Genomic DNA, 16,942 nt, shown 5'->3' with positions numbered 1-16,942 from the left:
GCTGCCCGCTCCGCAAGCCCCCTCCCGTCCCCCCGCGCCCTGCTCCCTCCTGCCCTGTTCCCCACTCCAGCGCCGGAGTCGGGGCGCAGCTTTCCCCAAGCTGGCCCGGGGCAATGGAGTTCGCCCACTTGTGTTGCGCGTTTGCTGGGAGGGGTCTGAAAAATACCTAAATAATCAAGCCCCGGGGAACTCCGAGGCCTCACCAGTTTCATGGACGCTAGTGSAGCTTGAGCCACTGACCACTCATTGCTAGGCACTTTTGAGACCTTGGCCCAAAGAAGCTGTTATTCTAGAAGAGGGCAGAGACATGAAGGGCAGAAGAAGCCATGCAAACATGAAGGGACAGRAAAGGAAGGTTTTTTTTAAATTATTTTTTAGCAGAAAGGTCTCTTTCATAGTAGGGCTTATAACGCTTTGGAAAATGTTTCTCCTTGCAGCAGCTTGGGAAATAAAGTTTGCCTTCTAATTAAAAAGGATGTGAGTTTTCCTGTTGGACAGTGTAGTGGTTATCACATCTGCTTTACATGCTGAAGGTCCTGAGTTAAAGCCSCAGTGGAGCCAGCACCAGGAAATCGTTGGGAGGTTGGACTAGATGACCTCCAGAGGTCCCTTCCAACCTTACTGATTCTGTAACAGTCTTGAGCCATTTTATTATATTGATCTCCATATGAAATAGGAAAATCTTTTCTCAGTATCCCACATTTCATTTCATAGTAGATATGGGTGTAGAGAAGACATAGATCTGTTTGTAACAGAAAGGCAATTCTCCATTTTTCTGCTTGATTTAATCATTGGATTTGACTCTGGAAAATGCTTCCAGGTTATATTCTGTGCTAGTTTGAATGGCAGTCCTCAACCTGAGGATGAGAAAGGCAGAGTCCTSCTAACCTTGTTTTTCATAGCCTCTGGGCCTGCTATAACAAATATGTATTTTCCAGTTGTCCAACTTCTATCATACATAGCAGAGATGTGTTGGGGGGCAGCATCTCCTGTGTGGGATGTAAGACACATGAAGTGGGACCCTGCACCTCCAAGCAAAAAGGTAACATGGCTGCTTTCTTTCTGGAGAGCAAAGCATAGCCAGACTTTGTGGGCCTTCATCAGCTCCACCGCCGTTGGCTGAGCGGGGAAGGAGGTGTGGGAGGAGGCCGAGCGACCTTGGCACTGTTAGTTCACCCATTGTTCCTTCCTCTTCCAGCAAAGGCGACCGCCGTGGTCCCGTCACAGCCGCTTGGGTGCCATAATCTGCCTTGAGAGCTATCAGGAAAGATCAGGCGTCGTTTGAGCAGGCACTCAGCTGTCAGCTTCTTGCCCGTCTAGACTGGAAATGGGAGTTTCAAGATAGAGATTTAAAGGGATTGCTCCCTCAGACTGTGCAATCTTGACCCTTTCTGGAAGATAAGGCAGATTATAGTGAGTTTTGCGGTGATGATTTCTCATAGCAAATCCTCCCAGGCTTTGAGTAACAAGGAGACGCAGGATTTCAGGAAACTCATATTCATTTTCTGCAGCGATTCTGCTTTCTGGTCAAGTGAATGCAAGGAAGGGACTCTCTAGGTTTGTAAAATTTTCTCAGCAAAGGACAATGACTTTTTTTTGAAGGCAGTAAGCAGTAAGCAGGTCCCTGCTTGATGTTCTCTTACTTAAGCAAATATGTTCACATAAATGTGAAAGCAGAGCATCACACTGAGCTGGGCCCAACAGAGGTAAATGTTAAAAGATAGTCGATAACTATCTAGTCTGATGGACTGCCAATTTCATAATAATTACTTTCTTTTTATCTTTTGACACTTTGCTTTTAACCAAATTGAAAAGTATGGTTCCTTGACAATGTTTCTGTTGCAATGCTTATCACAGATTTTGCACCCAAATCACTGCTATGCTAGAGAAAACACCAGATCTTACAGATCCATTCTAGATTCAGTGCAATTCAGCTCTTTAGTTACCTAGTTATTAGTTACAGGCTGGTACTTTAAATACTAACAGTTTTATATATGAATTAGTTACTGCATTTTAAAGTATACTGCTATTGAGTGGTTACCGAGATGGATTGGTTTTGTATGTGCTAAGTTTCTGAGCTGGAGCAGGTACAGTGGAGTTCATTGCTAGCAATTATTCAGTGTTATGGGACATGGTTCTCTGATTTTCCCTGTCTGGGAAGAAAGGCAAAAATTATCTTGTTCTTCCTCAGGCTAGTCATTATCTGGCTAATATCAGATTTCTGTCTCAGACAGCTCATTAAATTACATCCCAATTCAACAAATTATTTAAATATAACCAAGTTTAGGAGTGTAAATTGTTTGCCATAGCATAGGAAAAGGGATGTATGGGATCATGTCAGGTGGGTAAAACCTACTTCTCCTTGAAGTGAAATACTGGAGGCTACCTGCCTCTTTCCTTCCTCTTCCTCTTCCTCTTCAAAGATGCAAGGTTCACTGCTTTATTGCCCCCTTTCCCAGCGAGTACCCYGAGTGTACCCTCTGCTCTCCTTCAGCAAACTCTGTCTATATGCCTGCATGTTGGTCCCCTGAAGCCAGTGGAGTTACACATGTGCTTCAAGTTAGGCTTATACTTAAAGATTAGATAAAAAGTCCTATTAGTTCCATTAAAAAAAATATTACTCATTATCCAACTGAAAATAGTATCTTCTCAGTGACCACACATGATGAGGGAAAAGCAAAGGAAAGCATTTAAACGTAAAATTTCAAATAGCTGAATGTGTCAGAAATCCTCCTTTCTTAACTCAGAACTTTCTTCTTCCACCGTATATTTCATTTCACAGTTGTTAGCTGAGCTGCAGCTCTTCCAATAGATGTATCAGCACCAAACCAGACTAATGAGCCGTATTATTATTATATGAATGAAATTTCTGCTTTAAGGTCTCGGACTTCCTGCCGAAGGGAGAGAGAATTAGGTCAAGAGTTTCAATGCCCAGAGTTATTCATAAACAAGTTGAAAATGAAGCTTTGGTAGGGGGTCAATGAGAAGCAAGAGAGCTTTCATGGTGAGTCAGGACATATGCTTGACATATTTAGCATCAGTTACATTTTGTCACGCCTAAATTTGGATTAAAACATGCTGTGATAGACGAGTGAAGAACAAGAAGATAACTTCGCTTCAACAGACRTAAGGGTGAGGGCTGGCTTCCTCTTTGTGAATGGTCTCTGCAATGAAGTCAACAGGTTATTGCAGATGGCCGGGACAGCACTCACACAAAGTCGATGGTGGAATTCCCAAATATATCCTAACTGGTGGCTTCTGATTCCTTATGTCTCTCACCTCTATGGCTCGGCAGCACATGGTATAAAACATTATCCTTCTTTGGGAGCTTCCTATATCTATGCATCTGCAAAGATGAAAATGCCAAAGAAGTTACAGAGTACTAGGCAAATCTGCTCAAGCCTGCAGACGTCTCCCAGTGCACATGTTGTATTAAACTTCACAGGGCCTGTTTATGCTGAATATTAAGCYTCGTTTAATGTTGTGGTATTTAACATGCATTTATATTTCCAGCACAGATAAGCAGTTTGAACAGTGAAGGTTTCAGCCTCATTTTTGTTGCTGCATGGGCAAGGCTCCGCCGAGCATTCAGAGCTGTAGGTCCAAACCTTGCTTTTGCTGACACACCTGTGGCCATTGAATCTCTGATGCTAAAAAAAAAAAAAAAAAAAAAAAAAAAATCACACTTTCATAAAATAGAGGTCTAGGATAGATTTTGTTTTTGGTTGTCAGAATGTGCAGTAAGTACTTTTTTTTCTTTTGTTTGTGGTTTGACTGTTACACTTTATAGATATAAAAGCATAGTCTTAAAAATTATGTTCAGTAGGTCAGTACTAATCGAGGAGTTATGCCACTAGACCAGGAATCTGAGCTTTTACRTTCTTTTGGATAGTTTCTTGGTTAATTTTATTGATAAAGGTGACTTTCTGTCAGCTATGTTCAGAGAGAGAAGTGGAAACTCCTTTGAAATGAARCAATTTACACCTACCAGGATGTGCTATATAGAAATTAGAACTGTGGCAATGGGCTATCTCGGGCTATATTGGGTTGAAAGATTATTATAATTAGTACACTTCAAAGCATTTGAAAAGATTTTTAGCCTGGAACTTTCACTTTGCCTTTTTTTTTCTTTCTTTTCTTTTTTTTTTTAAATATATTTTCCCAGGAGGGCAGGGAAGCCGTATATTGTTCTGGTTTAGGCAATTGGTGGGATAACTCAATCGTTTTCTGTGACTAAGCTCTGATCAAATGTTTGTCCAGGACTCCTTGTTCCTTAGCTTGTACCTTACCAGAAATTTCGAGTTGGTCTCCCAAGCAAATACTGAAATGGGGGGGGAGTCTCACATATCTTAGCTTCACCAGCTGAACAGATCTGATTTTAGTAGCTGAATTATAATGCTAATACTCATTCAGCCATACGGCTTAAATCTGAATGATTTAATCGGTAGTTTTAATTTTCTTTGAGTTATATTAAGTTAKGATTTTGTGTTTATAGTGGGATGACCACAGTTTATGGTAATGTATACCCTATATCAATTTCTAAAGTAAAGCATATAGCCTAACATATATAGTATATGTCTCAAATTTGTGACAAAAGTGCAAATCTTAACTCTCCATTAATTTCTTTAAATGTGAACAAGATTTGTAAGAATATATTACTTTAAAATAAATGTTTGTCTCACCAAGAGTGAGCTACAGGCAGAACCAGTCTCAGGTCATTTTTATTACCCTACCAAGTTTCCTCAAACAGCTCGCACTCTAACCCAACTAGCCAGAGTGAAGAAACCCCAGAACTATATTAATCCATTGCAATATCATATGGCCCACTGCACGTCTGTCATTAAGATTTCTTCTTCCTGACTTTAAGACAATGCTTAGAAAGACTCTAGCTCTGACACTGAGTATGTAAATACCCGGGAGTTCAGGCCTCAGAGTTATGACACTCAGAGTTACAGCTGTATTGCTGAGTGAGGAGCAAAGAGGTTAACCTGAAGTTGTGCTTCTTTATCCATATTTAGCAGCACTTACTCCTCTGAGTTGAGAGCCATTCAAAAGGAATAAATATTCAGACTCTGTTACTTACAATTATTACTGAAGCTATTTGTATTTTATTTGCTAAGTAATTTCGCTCATTTAATGCGAAAGCCATTAATTTTCTCAGTCTGTTTCAGGTAGGAGATAYTTATAATGAGCTTTAGTGGCATTAAAAATGAACTGATTGCTTCCCTGGCATGTCAAATGGAGCTTATGTTCTCTTTCTTTCTCGTTTCATTTTTTTTTTTCTGTATGAACTTTTATAACTAATTTTCTGACTCCTGACAGCTGTAAGACTTTAGCTAACTTTTACTTTGTTCTTTGGCTGAAGTAGTTATGACTTGACATTCATTGGCCTGATTATTTTCTTATTTCATTAAATTGCATCACCAATAAAAGCTTTMCTGTATTTTCAACTTTTAAAGTATTTTGTTGGCCTGAAAATRTTCAAATTGTGCATTTTCAAATGGCCACTCCTGGTGTCTAGCAATCAGACCAGAAGGGCAAACTGAGAGTTGTACTCTTCAAGGAAGGATATTATACTATTGGGACCAGGGTCCAAAACTACCAGCTCACCAACAGCGATGCCTCCCTGGGTTTTCTGGCCACAGAAAAGGTCCCCCATGGCCTCTCCAGGAATCAACTGGCCCAAAGAGTCACCGGCAAACAAAAGGCAGGATTTCATTGTGGGGGGGCCAAGCATCACTGTAGGTTCAGGCAACATATAAAACTATGTGTTGGGGCAATAGCAAAGTAAGTATCATCTTTTTCTGCATGTTCAGAAGGAAAGCTAAGCCTGTGAACTGGGAGAAGGATTGATGTGCAAGGTCTKCTGTGCTTTGGAATCTGGTGTCACCTTTGGCATTTGGTATCATCTTGCTGCCAACTTGTAGTGTTACAGTTTTCTGCTCCTGCTGACCTGCCTGTGGACAACCATACCCACCTTTTTGACACAACAGGACAGTCAGTCTTGCATCTGAATGGCTGAAGGAGCTCTTTCTACTCACTTTGGTCTCTGCTTTGAGTGGCACATTGCTGAGCATCTGCTGAACCCAATTAGGACCAAAGGCTCCAGACAAAGATCAAGACACAGTATTGGTACAAGTGTCAAAAAAAAAAAGAAAGGAGTTTAACAGATATGTTGCAACTAGTAGACAAGACAAATGAAAAAGAATGAGAGTGTGGTGGCAGGAATACCAATATTTTGTAGCTCTTATCCCCCCATCCACATTTACTTACACCTTTATAAGTACTTCTTGCCAGCAAAATGTTGTATGTAGAATTGCTCTTTCGGCCCGCTGTCGGCGAAATAGCCTGAATAACACTATCTGGTAAGGTGTGAGTGTGAGCGCAAACAGTATGTGTGCCATAGACCACCTGTGAGGGTATTTGCCCCAGGCTGGTCATGCTAAAGAGGAAGACGACCATCAACTGGATTTAACATTAACCAGGGAACTACAGAATCTTTTGAAACAAAGGAGTCAGCTTAGAAAGAAGTACAAAAGATGTACAAAATTTTCCAATGGAGGAGAACTCAGAGTGGGAGCAGAGCAGCACCAACCTGGGCTTGGCAGTGCCAGTGGTCACCCCACAGCATCATGGCCTCTGCCCTGGCTAGATGGTACCACCTGCRTGTGGCTGTGGGTTGCTGCGTGCAACTGGAGATCATGGGGCAGTATGGGGGTGGTCAAGGCCCCTGGGGGCTTTCCCATGGATCGTTTTGGCACAGGGATCCATGCGGTGTTGGGGTGGCGCAAAGTCACAGGAACTAYATCTCCTGCCGGAGGGGTGTGCAAGGAAGAAGGGGTCCATATTTGTAACTTTGCATGTGTAGTAAGAACTTTGGGGGATTATATGGGAGGAAACTTTGGGGAAGGCTGTTTAAAAGCTTCTAGGAGATGATAGTAATATTTTGAAAGTGTCTAAGTTTGTGGTTTATCTGTTGTATTACTGATCCTGATCCTGAATGTATTTTTCACTGATTGCTGGTCAACTATATGTTCTTAATAATCAACCATGTCAGTTCTGATTTGGTTTAAACTATGTGAACTGAGTAGTTTTTCCCCATGGCAACTGTGCATCTGTGTACCTCAAAGCTAGCAATATTGAGCACAAAGAGGTGAACATTTTTCACATAAAGAAACACATCTTGAKAATGCATCCTGGCTGTCTTAAATGGCACCTATAGCACTTTGTAATGGAGGCTCAGAAGTAAAGAAGAAATTATTCCAAAACCAAAAAGAAGGGAGAAAAATGAGAGAGGACAAGCATCACTCAGAGGAAATACTGACAAAGAATGCCATGGTGAACTAGGTCTCTCAGAGCAAATATTCACAAAGAAAATAAGGTTCTGCCTAGACAGAGGAATTGTATTCCTCATATTAGATCAAGCCCAACATCTTTCTATCTCAGGCCTATTACCATATACAGGCAAAGGCTGGGACCTCTCTAACATTCTTGTCTCCATATAATTGGAGAAGACAGTCTTCTTTTTTTTTCTTCCACAGTGTGATTTGCCATAAAAGAAACCACACTTGATAGCAAGCAGAATACTTAYGGTTATTACCAAAAGGCTTAAATTGCAGAAGAAAAAGGAAAAGCCAAAATTCAAAAAGAAAGCAAGCAGCCACAGCAATGATTATGTCATCCACCTTCTCCTATGTACATCTCACTGGGGAGAGATTTTAGCAGAGATGACACATCAAGATTGGATCTCATCACTTGCTAATATGAAAAGATACTGTGCAATGTCTGGTGAATACCATTTAGTTTATCATGATTAATCTAAAAGTTTTTAGATGATTAGAGGTATGAGACTCTCAAGAAATTATATGAAACTGGAGACCATATTGTGTTTGTTTACCTATATGAATTGCCTTGAGATAAGAATATTATTTGTATGCAACATTAACTTTCTTTTTCTCTGTGTTTATAAAGTTATCACAGGTGCTCCTTGACAGTAATACCCTATCTAAAGAATGTAGTATTTAGTAGGAGACTGAGGAGGGCTGTAAAATTAAAAATCAGTTCATCTATGATAACATACAGTTAGATACAGGACTACAACATTAAACAAGCCAATAAAGACTATAATAAAGCTTCATGATGCATAATAAAACTTTGAAAGCAATTTCTGGAAGGTGTATTGGATCCTTTTCCAAAATCCAAGCTATCAACTGAAAAATCTTTTTAAAATATCCCCTGTTCTACCTGGGAAACATATTTGTGTACACAATTTCTGCTATTTTTACATTAAAAAAAATAAGTGTATACTTTGTAGTGTAGCCTGACAGGCTCTAGTCATTTGCTGACTTGTTGGCACACACCAGCAACGGCTACTACAGTCCGTGAATCTTCCTTGCAAGTCTAATTTTCTGAAAGGCAGTGCTGGAGAACCTCAGTATCAAMCTACCATTAATAAAGGCTTTTAAAAGCAGCTTTGTTTTCACTATGGGATGAATAATGCACTTCAGTTATGCAGTTGTAAAATCCAAAGGAAAAAAAAGGATTACAGAGTTTTTGCCTTTTGGAATGGGGATGGGGGAGTAAACTGGACAAGACTCCACTTGGGTGGGGTGGCTTAACCTCTCACTGTACACAACGTGACAGTAAAACAAACAAGCAAGCAACACTSTCCCCCATATTCCACTCAGAGAAAACACAGCCAAAATGCATTTTCCCAATTCTAATCCCAGCAACTTCACAGAGATAACAGCAGAAATTGATTTGACCCTGTAACTTCTGTAGTACGACTGCATTTAGACAACACAAGTGCTAGGTGCGCAATTTAGCACCATGAGTTATCCAGTAGAACGAAGCCCAGTGTATTGCTGTTGTTGTTAACACTGAAGAGAACAAAGTGACCTACCCTCTTGAGTCGCCTGGATCAAGGAATCACTGACACAGAATCGCTGGCATGGTTTCCTCAATGAAATAACTGCTCGGGGAAGCTGCATGTAAATTAGGAAATAAAGAAGTTGTAAAAAAGCATGTGCTATCTCCTCTGGTAGTTTTTTTTCAAAACAGGGAAAACCTACTAGTTAAGTCATCTCTAAAAAGGACAGAATGTCTAGAAGGAGTTGTAAGTGGGTGGATTGATGGCAGCATCCTTCTTTTCTGGGGATACAACCTAAAATAAAGACAGAGTTGCTGGGAAACGTGCCTAAATGGTACAATGCTTCCGTATGCCGGGTTGTGGTGTCCCTTACACCAAAAAACAGATAGCTGAGATTCTGTAAGATTTGTGTGAGCAGGGCTTGAAGATGAGCAGTGGTCTACTGCCCTGGGACAAGAGTGAGCTGACAGCCCAAGAAGGGGAAAGGTTTGGCTCTGAACGGCTGAAGAAAGASTGTACTTGATAACAATTTTTTATGTCAGATCTGATGTTTAATTCAGCTGGTGTGGACTATCCTTGATATTTATAAAGGAACAGGATAGGGCCCAAGAACAGAGGGTGTGCTGTGTCAGTAGGATTTGTGCTCTGCAGTTGTATCCTAGACCACTAAAAAAAATCACTTGTAATAATACTTAGTTCATATTTGAAAACTGTCATTACTTCATTTGATCATTTTTAATTCGTTTTATCATTTTGAGTTCAATTGCATATTTTGTAATTTAGAGCAGTATCTGCTAAAAAAATATATCCTGATACTTGAATGTTACAGAGGTAGATATAGTTTAGTCTAGCATATAAAACAACAATAACATTTTTTCTGTATTCAAAGTATAAAATTAAAACTGACACTTTGGATATTGTTATTTATCAAATACTAACTGTAATGATGACCATGACTTCTTTTTTAATCATATACTTTGTAACTAAGTATCTTACAGTACTTCTGAGAGAGTCTGTGAACAGAGATTCAATCTCATTCTCAACTTTCTTTCATTTAACTTGAATTTATAACAAGAAAACGTAAAATCATTCTCCTTCTTTTAGATGAAAGACTCCTGGAGATAAGCCATGATCCTTTTTACAGTTGATCTGCCATGACTGGTCCTGGCATATGGCCTGATGAATGGGTGATGCTCAAGCAGTTCTAAATATCTGATCTAGTCCTAGGGAAAGCTGAATATATGGAGAAGTTGTCTGAAGACCATTAGTTATACTTAAAGATATGTCAAAGCTTTTTACTAACTGTTGAAATCATCTTGTATACCTGAGTCTTTTCCTCTGTAGTGAGGCTGGAAGCTGTGTCTTAAAATTTTCTGTATTTATCTAACCACTCATATTTTCAGGTCTCTCTTTGGTGGTTGCAATAGAAGGTTACAATATGATCATTTTTAAAAGGAAGCTTTCAAATAGACAATCTTACATGCTTTGTCATCTTAGTGAGAAAAAGATTTTGTTGTAGTCCAAGACCTGGTGTGCATCATTATCTTCAGAAACTTATTAAGTTGAAGGAAATAAAAAATTTCAACAGGAAATCAAGGTAAATGTAATGTAGAAGGTCTTGCTTGTGATTAGAGGGACTGATGTCTCTTTTTCAAGGACAAGAAACTACTGTATCAGTTGCGGTGGCTGAWGAATTCTATCAGAGATACTTGGCCTGATGGGATCCTCTGCTCTACAAGTCTATAGGACACTTGCTTCAAAACAATTCGACTTAGCTCTTCCTCCCACTTCCATTTCTGTCTGCGTGTTGGCTGGGGAAGTTGCACATCCTCCTTTATTCCCTTGTAATATTTYAGTATTTGAATATGCATGGTGAGTTCAAACATGGTATATCATTAACAGTTCGTGATAGAGAAGGCAGAAAAATAGTCCCCTGAAAACATCTGGGAAGTTTTGTCACTTTTTTTTCTTTTTTTATTAATAAAGACTCAAGGAAACTGGGCTAGGCCTCAGGTCCAGCAAGGAAATGTAGGYTCTCAATTTCCGTTGAGAAAAAACAGGTATAAATAGCTCAAAAATTAGACTTCACAAATCATAGCTTCACGTGATTTGGACTCTCCATGATTACTGTCTAGCCATTAGTGGCCAAGCTCCCTAGCGGAACACACATCCAAGTGCGGCACATGGATCTGCCTCCCGCAGGAGGACATGTGACCAGAGTGAAGACTAGCTTGGCTAGCAGAAAATGCCAAGAGGAAATGTTAAGTAAAATCCCAACCCTGATAACATTGTTTCTTAAGTTTGGGTTGCAGAGAGATGCCTGCCATTTTAGGATGATTCTCCTAGATTTATGTCCTCTAGAGTTTCTAGCATAAACATTTTTTTCTTTCCTTACTGGGTGGGATACTGGGGTTTGGCAACCCGTTCAGACTCCTCCTAGTAGATACTCTATCTGCTGCTTCCCAAAAGCTAGTCCCAATCAGTAAGTTWTATGTTATTTAAAGCACTCTATCCCCATGAAAGCAGTTCCACTTAGTATAAAGCACTCTGATCTTAAAAGCATTTATTAAGGTAGCAAATGGGAACCAGGTTCTTCACCTGTGCCTCTCCCACCTCTCTTTTTCTCCTCTCACATTTCTGTGACCCAAATGGTCCCTCTGTGCTCCTTCAGGTGCCCCCATGTGCCCCAAACCTGGCCAGTTTTCAAATGTGGCAACTGATCAAACTAACAGCTCTCCCAATCCTTGCTACCACTGTTACAGCAACAGGACAGGTACCAGGAAGTTTGGGCATCCTGTCTTAATTTTTGCTTAGCAAGGTGTCCTCTTGTGTTCCTTTAATGTTTTAGAGCACCAGCACCAACACTTGCAAGGAAAAGTATTGGCTTGGTATAGCATAGCTGCCTCCACCTGAAATCACTCTTTCGTAGGGAAAAAATAAAAAACAAAAACTTACCTCGCTTCCCTACCTGTACCCAGAGTTGGCTCTGATGCTGTGTCCCCTGCACACTGCCAGTCCTGTGAGTCCTGATGAGGCAGAGCAAGGTGTGGACACGTGCCACATAGTGCTGTTGGAGCCTCGGTCACACAGCCAGTGGTCAGCACCGTAACTTCAGTGCCACAGCAACTTAGGCGCCTGGGAACAGGCAATAACTGACTCGGGGTTTTGTGAAGCCAGCTGTTGAATTTAAACCCCAGCTTCTTGTTAATCTGTGGGTTATAGAGGGAAGCAAGCATCAGTAAATCCAGCTCTGTGATTCAGGCTGTGGGGAGAGGAGAGGGTTGAAAGAGTATAGCGGATTACTTTGAAGTGAACTAATTWGTTCTGAATACTAATTCATTCAATCAGTTCTCCTAATTTCCCAACTTTGAAAAAGAAAACATAATGGGACTTAAAACTCAATTGTTATTTCTGAAAATTTTCAAAGAACTGACTTATCTTGCTACATTGRCACGATAATTTGCATGTTGGCTGCACTCATTTGATGCCCTAGATAATTAATTTYGAATTATTGGGTTCAATTTTAATTGACATTGATTTGATAATTAAATATAGTTCTTAGCTACTCTAGCCCAGTCCTGGCAACACGCTCTGCTCACTGATGTCAATAAACACCCACAAAGCTGTTTTCTCTTGCAAACTATCAGTTCAGACTAGAAGTCTTAGGAACTTAAGGCAAACTAAATGGTTCAGCTGAGAGCTTACTTAGCTCAGTCTCAACTAAATATTTTGCTCCATACTTCAGAAGAGAATCTAGTGTTGTAATGACACGCAAAGACTTAACAGTTTCCAAGGCACTGATCATAAGACATACTTCTGTTTCTGCCCTGAAATAAAAATTGGACTTAATCCTCAAGCGAAAGCAAGTCTCATTTGCTGTTTGTGGATCTGATCTTGCCCCCACTACAGCCAGTCTGATTTTGCTACTAACCAGATACGAGCACTAAACTCTTTCCCTCACACACACTTCACTGCTTTAGTCTTTCCTACATACCTCTCAAATCCTTCATTACAAGGATACTAGTTGGTTTAGATATGTACCTTACAGGTCACTCCTTGCTTAAATAACATTGCTAAAAATGATTCAGGAAACAAGGAAACATATTTCTTTGTAGGAATTATTGGCTACAGTAATGCACTTATATGGATGCTGTACTCCTTGTTTGTTCCAGTGCATTCCTCAGTCTGACTCTTTTGGTTGCTGCARTGTCCCTTCCTGGCTGTCAAAGCCAAGAAGTATTCAAATATTCTGTCTCATCTACCTTATATGAGCCAGATCCACATTTAAACTAGCTTGTCCAGGCTCCAGGTSGAGACAGAATTTGGCAAGGAAGATGACTTGCCCCTAACAAACACATTACATATCAGAGGTACTGCGTCTGTCCAGGTGCAGAACAAGATACTTGCACACAAGAGCTTTCCTTCAGTGACCAGTCTTCCGAAGTGCAGACATGAAGCAAACTAGTGGCTTTACCAATAACGGTGCTGCACTGGGACAAGCTGATTTAAATAATGTTTATTGTTCCTGTGTGCCTGATGCTGGACAGATAGATAACCATTAGGTCAGTTCTTAAGGAGGCAAAGCATGACTGAAAGGGCTACCAGACTAATCCCAGTAATTGTCTTTGGATTAGAACCTGGAATAACAGCATAGAGCAAAAAATAAGCATTAAGTTTAGCAATATAGGCAAGTCTATGCTTCTGATGAATAGGATGATGGGCTTGGAAGGAGAAGGAAAACATGGATACAACAGGATCAACAGTATGATTACGCTGGATATGTTCAAAAGCAAACTGCAGTATGATCAATTGCTTATTCTGTCCAGGGTAGGAGCTCAATTAAACATTCAAGTATGCTTAAATGCCATTTAGAATTAAYTCATACTGAGGGCAGTCAAGAGAGCCTGCCACAAACAGATAATTTCTTAAAATGCTTAAGTGTGCCTCTTATAGCCCAACTGCCCTGAGCCACATCTCATCTTCCTGACCTGATGGTCTGCAACCGCAGCTCCTTTACTCTGATGGGCTGGTGAGTTACAATACCCTGTACGTGTTGGTGTCAAAGGTACCAACAGCCTTGGTGGTAATTTAGCATTGCTCTCTCTAACCTTACCTTCACTTTATCCTTAATTTTTAAAATGCCTACAAACTGGCAATAGAAACAAGAAAAGTATAGTCACTTCATACACACACTCCAGGAACATACAGCAGAAAAAAGGCCACAGTGCAGTGGCTTATTTGATGTATCTCACTCAGCAATCTAACCCAACATATGGTGTCTGCAGAGTGCCCCAAATGCAGATCTTTTGCAACTAGGGCGTTTCTGGCAGAAAAGTCAAACCTGGAAAAAAGACATACAGAAGCTACTAGGACATAAAGACCTTTTTAGTGGTGTAAATATTGGAACTGCTCTAAAATCAATTTTTCCAGTCTAGACCCAAGTCTTTAGATGAATCTGGGTGCCTCACTTGCACTGGTTTCAGTGGCATACATCTGAGGAACTAGCCTTAAGTCTCTCCAGAACTTCTCAGAGAGAACTGGGTGATTTTTTGCCAGTACAAGTTTCTTTTATATTGTTCTGGCAGTGTGAAAATTCTCTAGTACAAGAAAGAAGCCAGACTCAAATGTTTATTTTGCTGCCTATTTGAAGCACTATGGTTTAGCATCTGCTAWGCACATGAAGACTGTAGCAAGAATCCCGTTGGCCTGAACTAGCAATTGTATAGTCCAATTTTAAATTTGCTTATGCAACACATTCTTCAACTTCATCAGACACTTTCAGGCCCAATTACTGAAAACAAAGCTTATTAACCATGGTTAGCTTGGAAAATTGGCTCTTTTTATACTGGATTAATTATTATATATGTCCATAACAACATACTTGAAAGATTAATATTTGGGCTAAGCCTGATAATCTGGCAGAAATTGGTTCCACAGCTGGAGGCTGCTTATTAATAACCGTGCATGGCTGCAATCGTAGTTGTTGCTCTCAAGTCTGAAGAAAGAAGCATCTTCCAAAGTTGCTAGCCTATGCAAGATGCAGGCTGGTGGCAGCCACAGCTTTCCAACACACTTCACTAACAAGGTAATTATTATTATTATTTATATTTCACAGGTAGAAAAATAGAGGCACAAAGATGTAGCATGTGGCTATCCCARGATGCTGGTACATATAGGACAGCCAAGTAGAGAAGTCAGATTTGCGACTACCATTTCTTGGCCACTGGTTCACCCTGAGATCTAACTTTCTGCTGCTTTACTGGTAATTAGCAGTTGTCAGTGCAGTGTCAAAGGCACTGCTGTAACACATTTGCGCTGGCCTGATCGGCTTAGCAGACTAGCTGCAGTGTCTGTACCAGCAACAGCTTCCATTTGATTTTTTTGGTCAGGCTCCAGTAGAGTGTGTGTTATGGTAGTCAAGCCCGGAGAGGTATGGATTACAGGGACAAAATCCTCCTCTAATAGAGAGGAGTATTGCCTCTTGGCAGGAGGCATTTCACAAGGCATTTAATTTAGCACAGGGAGTGCTACCACTTGGGACTCAGAGTTGGAAATGATGCAAGTTACATGTGTGGGTCAATGAGTCTTGGACTCCAATTTGACACAGTGATGTAGACTACGAAATGAGAGGTTGGAAAGTACATGAGATGAGTAACAGCATTTAGATTAAGRTTGCCTGCTCTATCTTATATTTTCTCTCCTTTGCTCTAGAAGTCCCTCTTGTTTAAACCTGCTTGTATCACTTTCGATTTGCATTCTAATATTTAAATTTTGTTTTATTTTAGCTGTGAAAGCATTTTAAATACTGCTGCCATTGAATGTTTTTTCTTTCATTAACTGGTAACAGGACACACGCAGACACACAGAAGTCTCTGCTACAATTCAGTCTCTTCTGAATTTGTCCCATCTTGAACAGTTGGTTTGATCCTGCAGCAAGCAGCAATGCACTCCTCCTGGATGCTGTTGGGGTTCAGTGTGGGAAAAAGATTTTCCCTTTGCAGATCAGCTTCAAGGCCAGGAGCTTACTCTTTTTTTGTTGTTTTCTTCTTTGTGTAGATTTTGGGCCTGCCATCTCATTTAGCCCAAATGAGCTCAAATTTAGCTCAAAACTGTTTGTGTGTTTTGGGGAGAACATTCTTGRGGAGAAAAGAAGACACAAATGAGAGAGGGAAGGAGAGACGAAGGCTGAAAGCAGAGTTCGAGAGCTTCTTGTGTGGCCTCTTTACATCACCAGTTTGGGCTAACCAACAGGACATCCTTCAGGATGTTGTTTATTCCGATTTTCGTCTGAGAGAGGTGATTTTCCTCCTCTCCCCCAGCTCAAGACTTGACGATTTAGCAGTTCCCAGTGCCACAGCACTGGCGGCAGGGGACAGATCAGCTCTCTGACTGCTCACAGACCCTTCCAGTGCGGGGTCAGGAGGAGCACACCTTTGGGGGCCGGGTGGTGAAACCTATCCTTTGCATCGCGTCAGGTGATTTAATACGGCAYGAGGTGTCCCCAGCACCTCAACATGCAGCATGCTTTGAAAGACTGGAACTTTTGCASTGTGCCCTCTTCTTTCAGGTACAGYCACCAGCTGGACCATAATCTTTGGTGGAGTTGAGGAGCCACCACCCCAGAGCCTCTGCACATACATCCTGGCTGCCATGCGCTGGAGCACGTCTGGGAAAGAGTTGCCTAAAACCCGCTGGCTAAAAGCCATCAACGCACACACCACCAAAACCTGGTTTTGGACGCGGTCTATGGGTGTTTCAGTCCTTCGGGCGCACCAAAGCCACTTTTATTTTTTTAATTTTATATTTTGGAAACACGAGTGCGAGGGACTTGTTAAAGCCGCTTCAAGACGTTAAAACACAGCGGTGCGCCTCCCGCACACACCGGAGCGCACCTGGCGCTGGGCCCTCGGCCCCGAGCAGCGAGGCGGTCCCGGCCCCCGCCACCGCCCGGCCCTTCCTCGCCGCGCTCCTCCTCCTCTTCCTCCTCCTCCTCCTCCTCCTTCTCCTCCTCCTCCTCCTGCTGCTCCCCGCGGCCCCAGCGGCCGCGCAGGCAGGGCCGGGCGGCCCGCGGCC

General features: G+C 41.3%; 1 protein-coding gene across 1 annotated transcript in view; it reads right to left on the bottom strand.

Moving 5' to 3' along the window:
* Nucleotides 1–2,518, bottom strand: part of NMS (neuromedin S) — a 10,592-nt gene extending 8,074 nt beyond the window's left edge. Inside the window, exon 1 of the mRNA XM_085321606.1 lies at nt 2,467–2,518. Within this exon, the coding sequence (XP_085177732.1) occupies nt 2,467–2,518 (52 nt within the window). The remainder of the gene's footprint in view (nt 1–2,466) is intronic.
* Nucleotides 2,519–16,942: the final 14,424 nt, after the last annotated feature.

This window comes from Rhea americana, unplaced genomic scaffold, assembly GCF_003343005.1.
Source record: "Rhea americana isolate MKP2758 unplaced genomic scaffold, rheAme1 scaffold_7, whole genome shotgun sequence".
In the NCBI taxonomy this organism is placed as follows: Eukaryota; Metazoa; Chordata; class Aves; order Rheiformes; family Rheidae; genus Rhea; species Rhea americana.
Note: the sequence above shows the minus strand (reverse complement) of the source record. Positions and strands in the feature narration are given on the sequence as shown.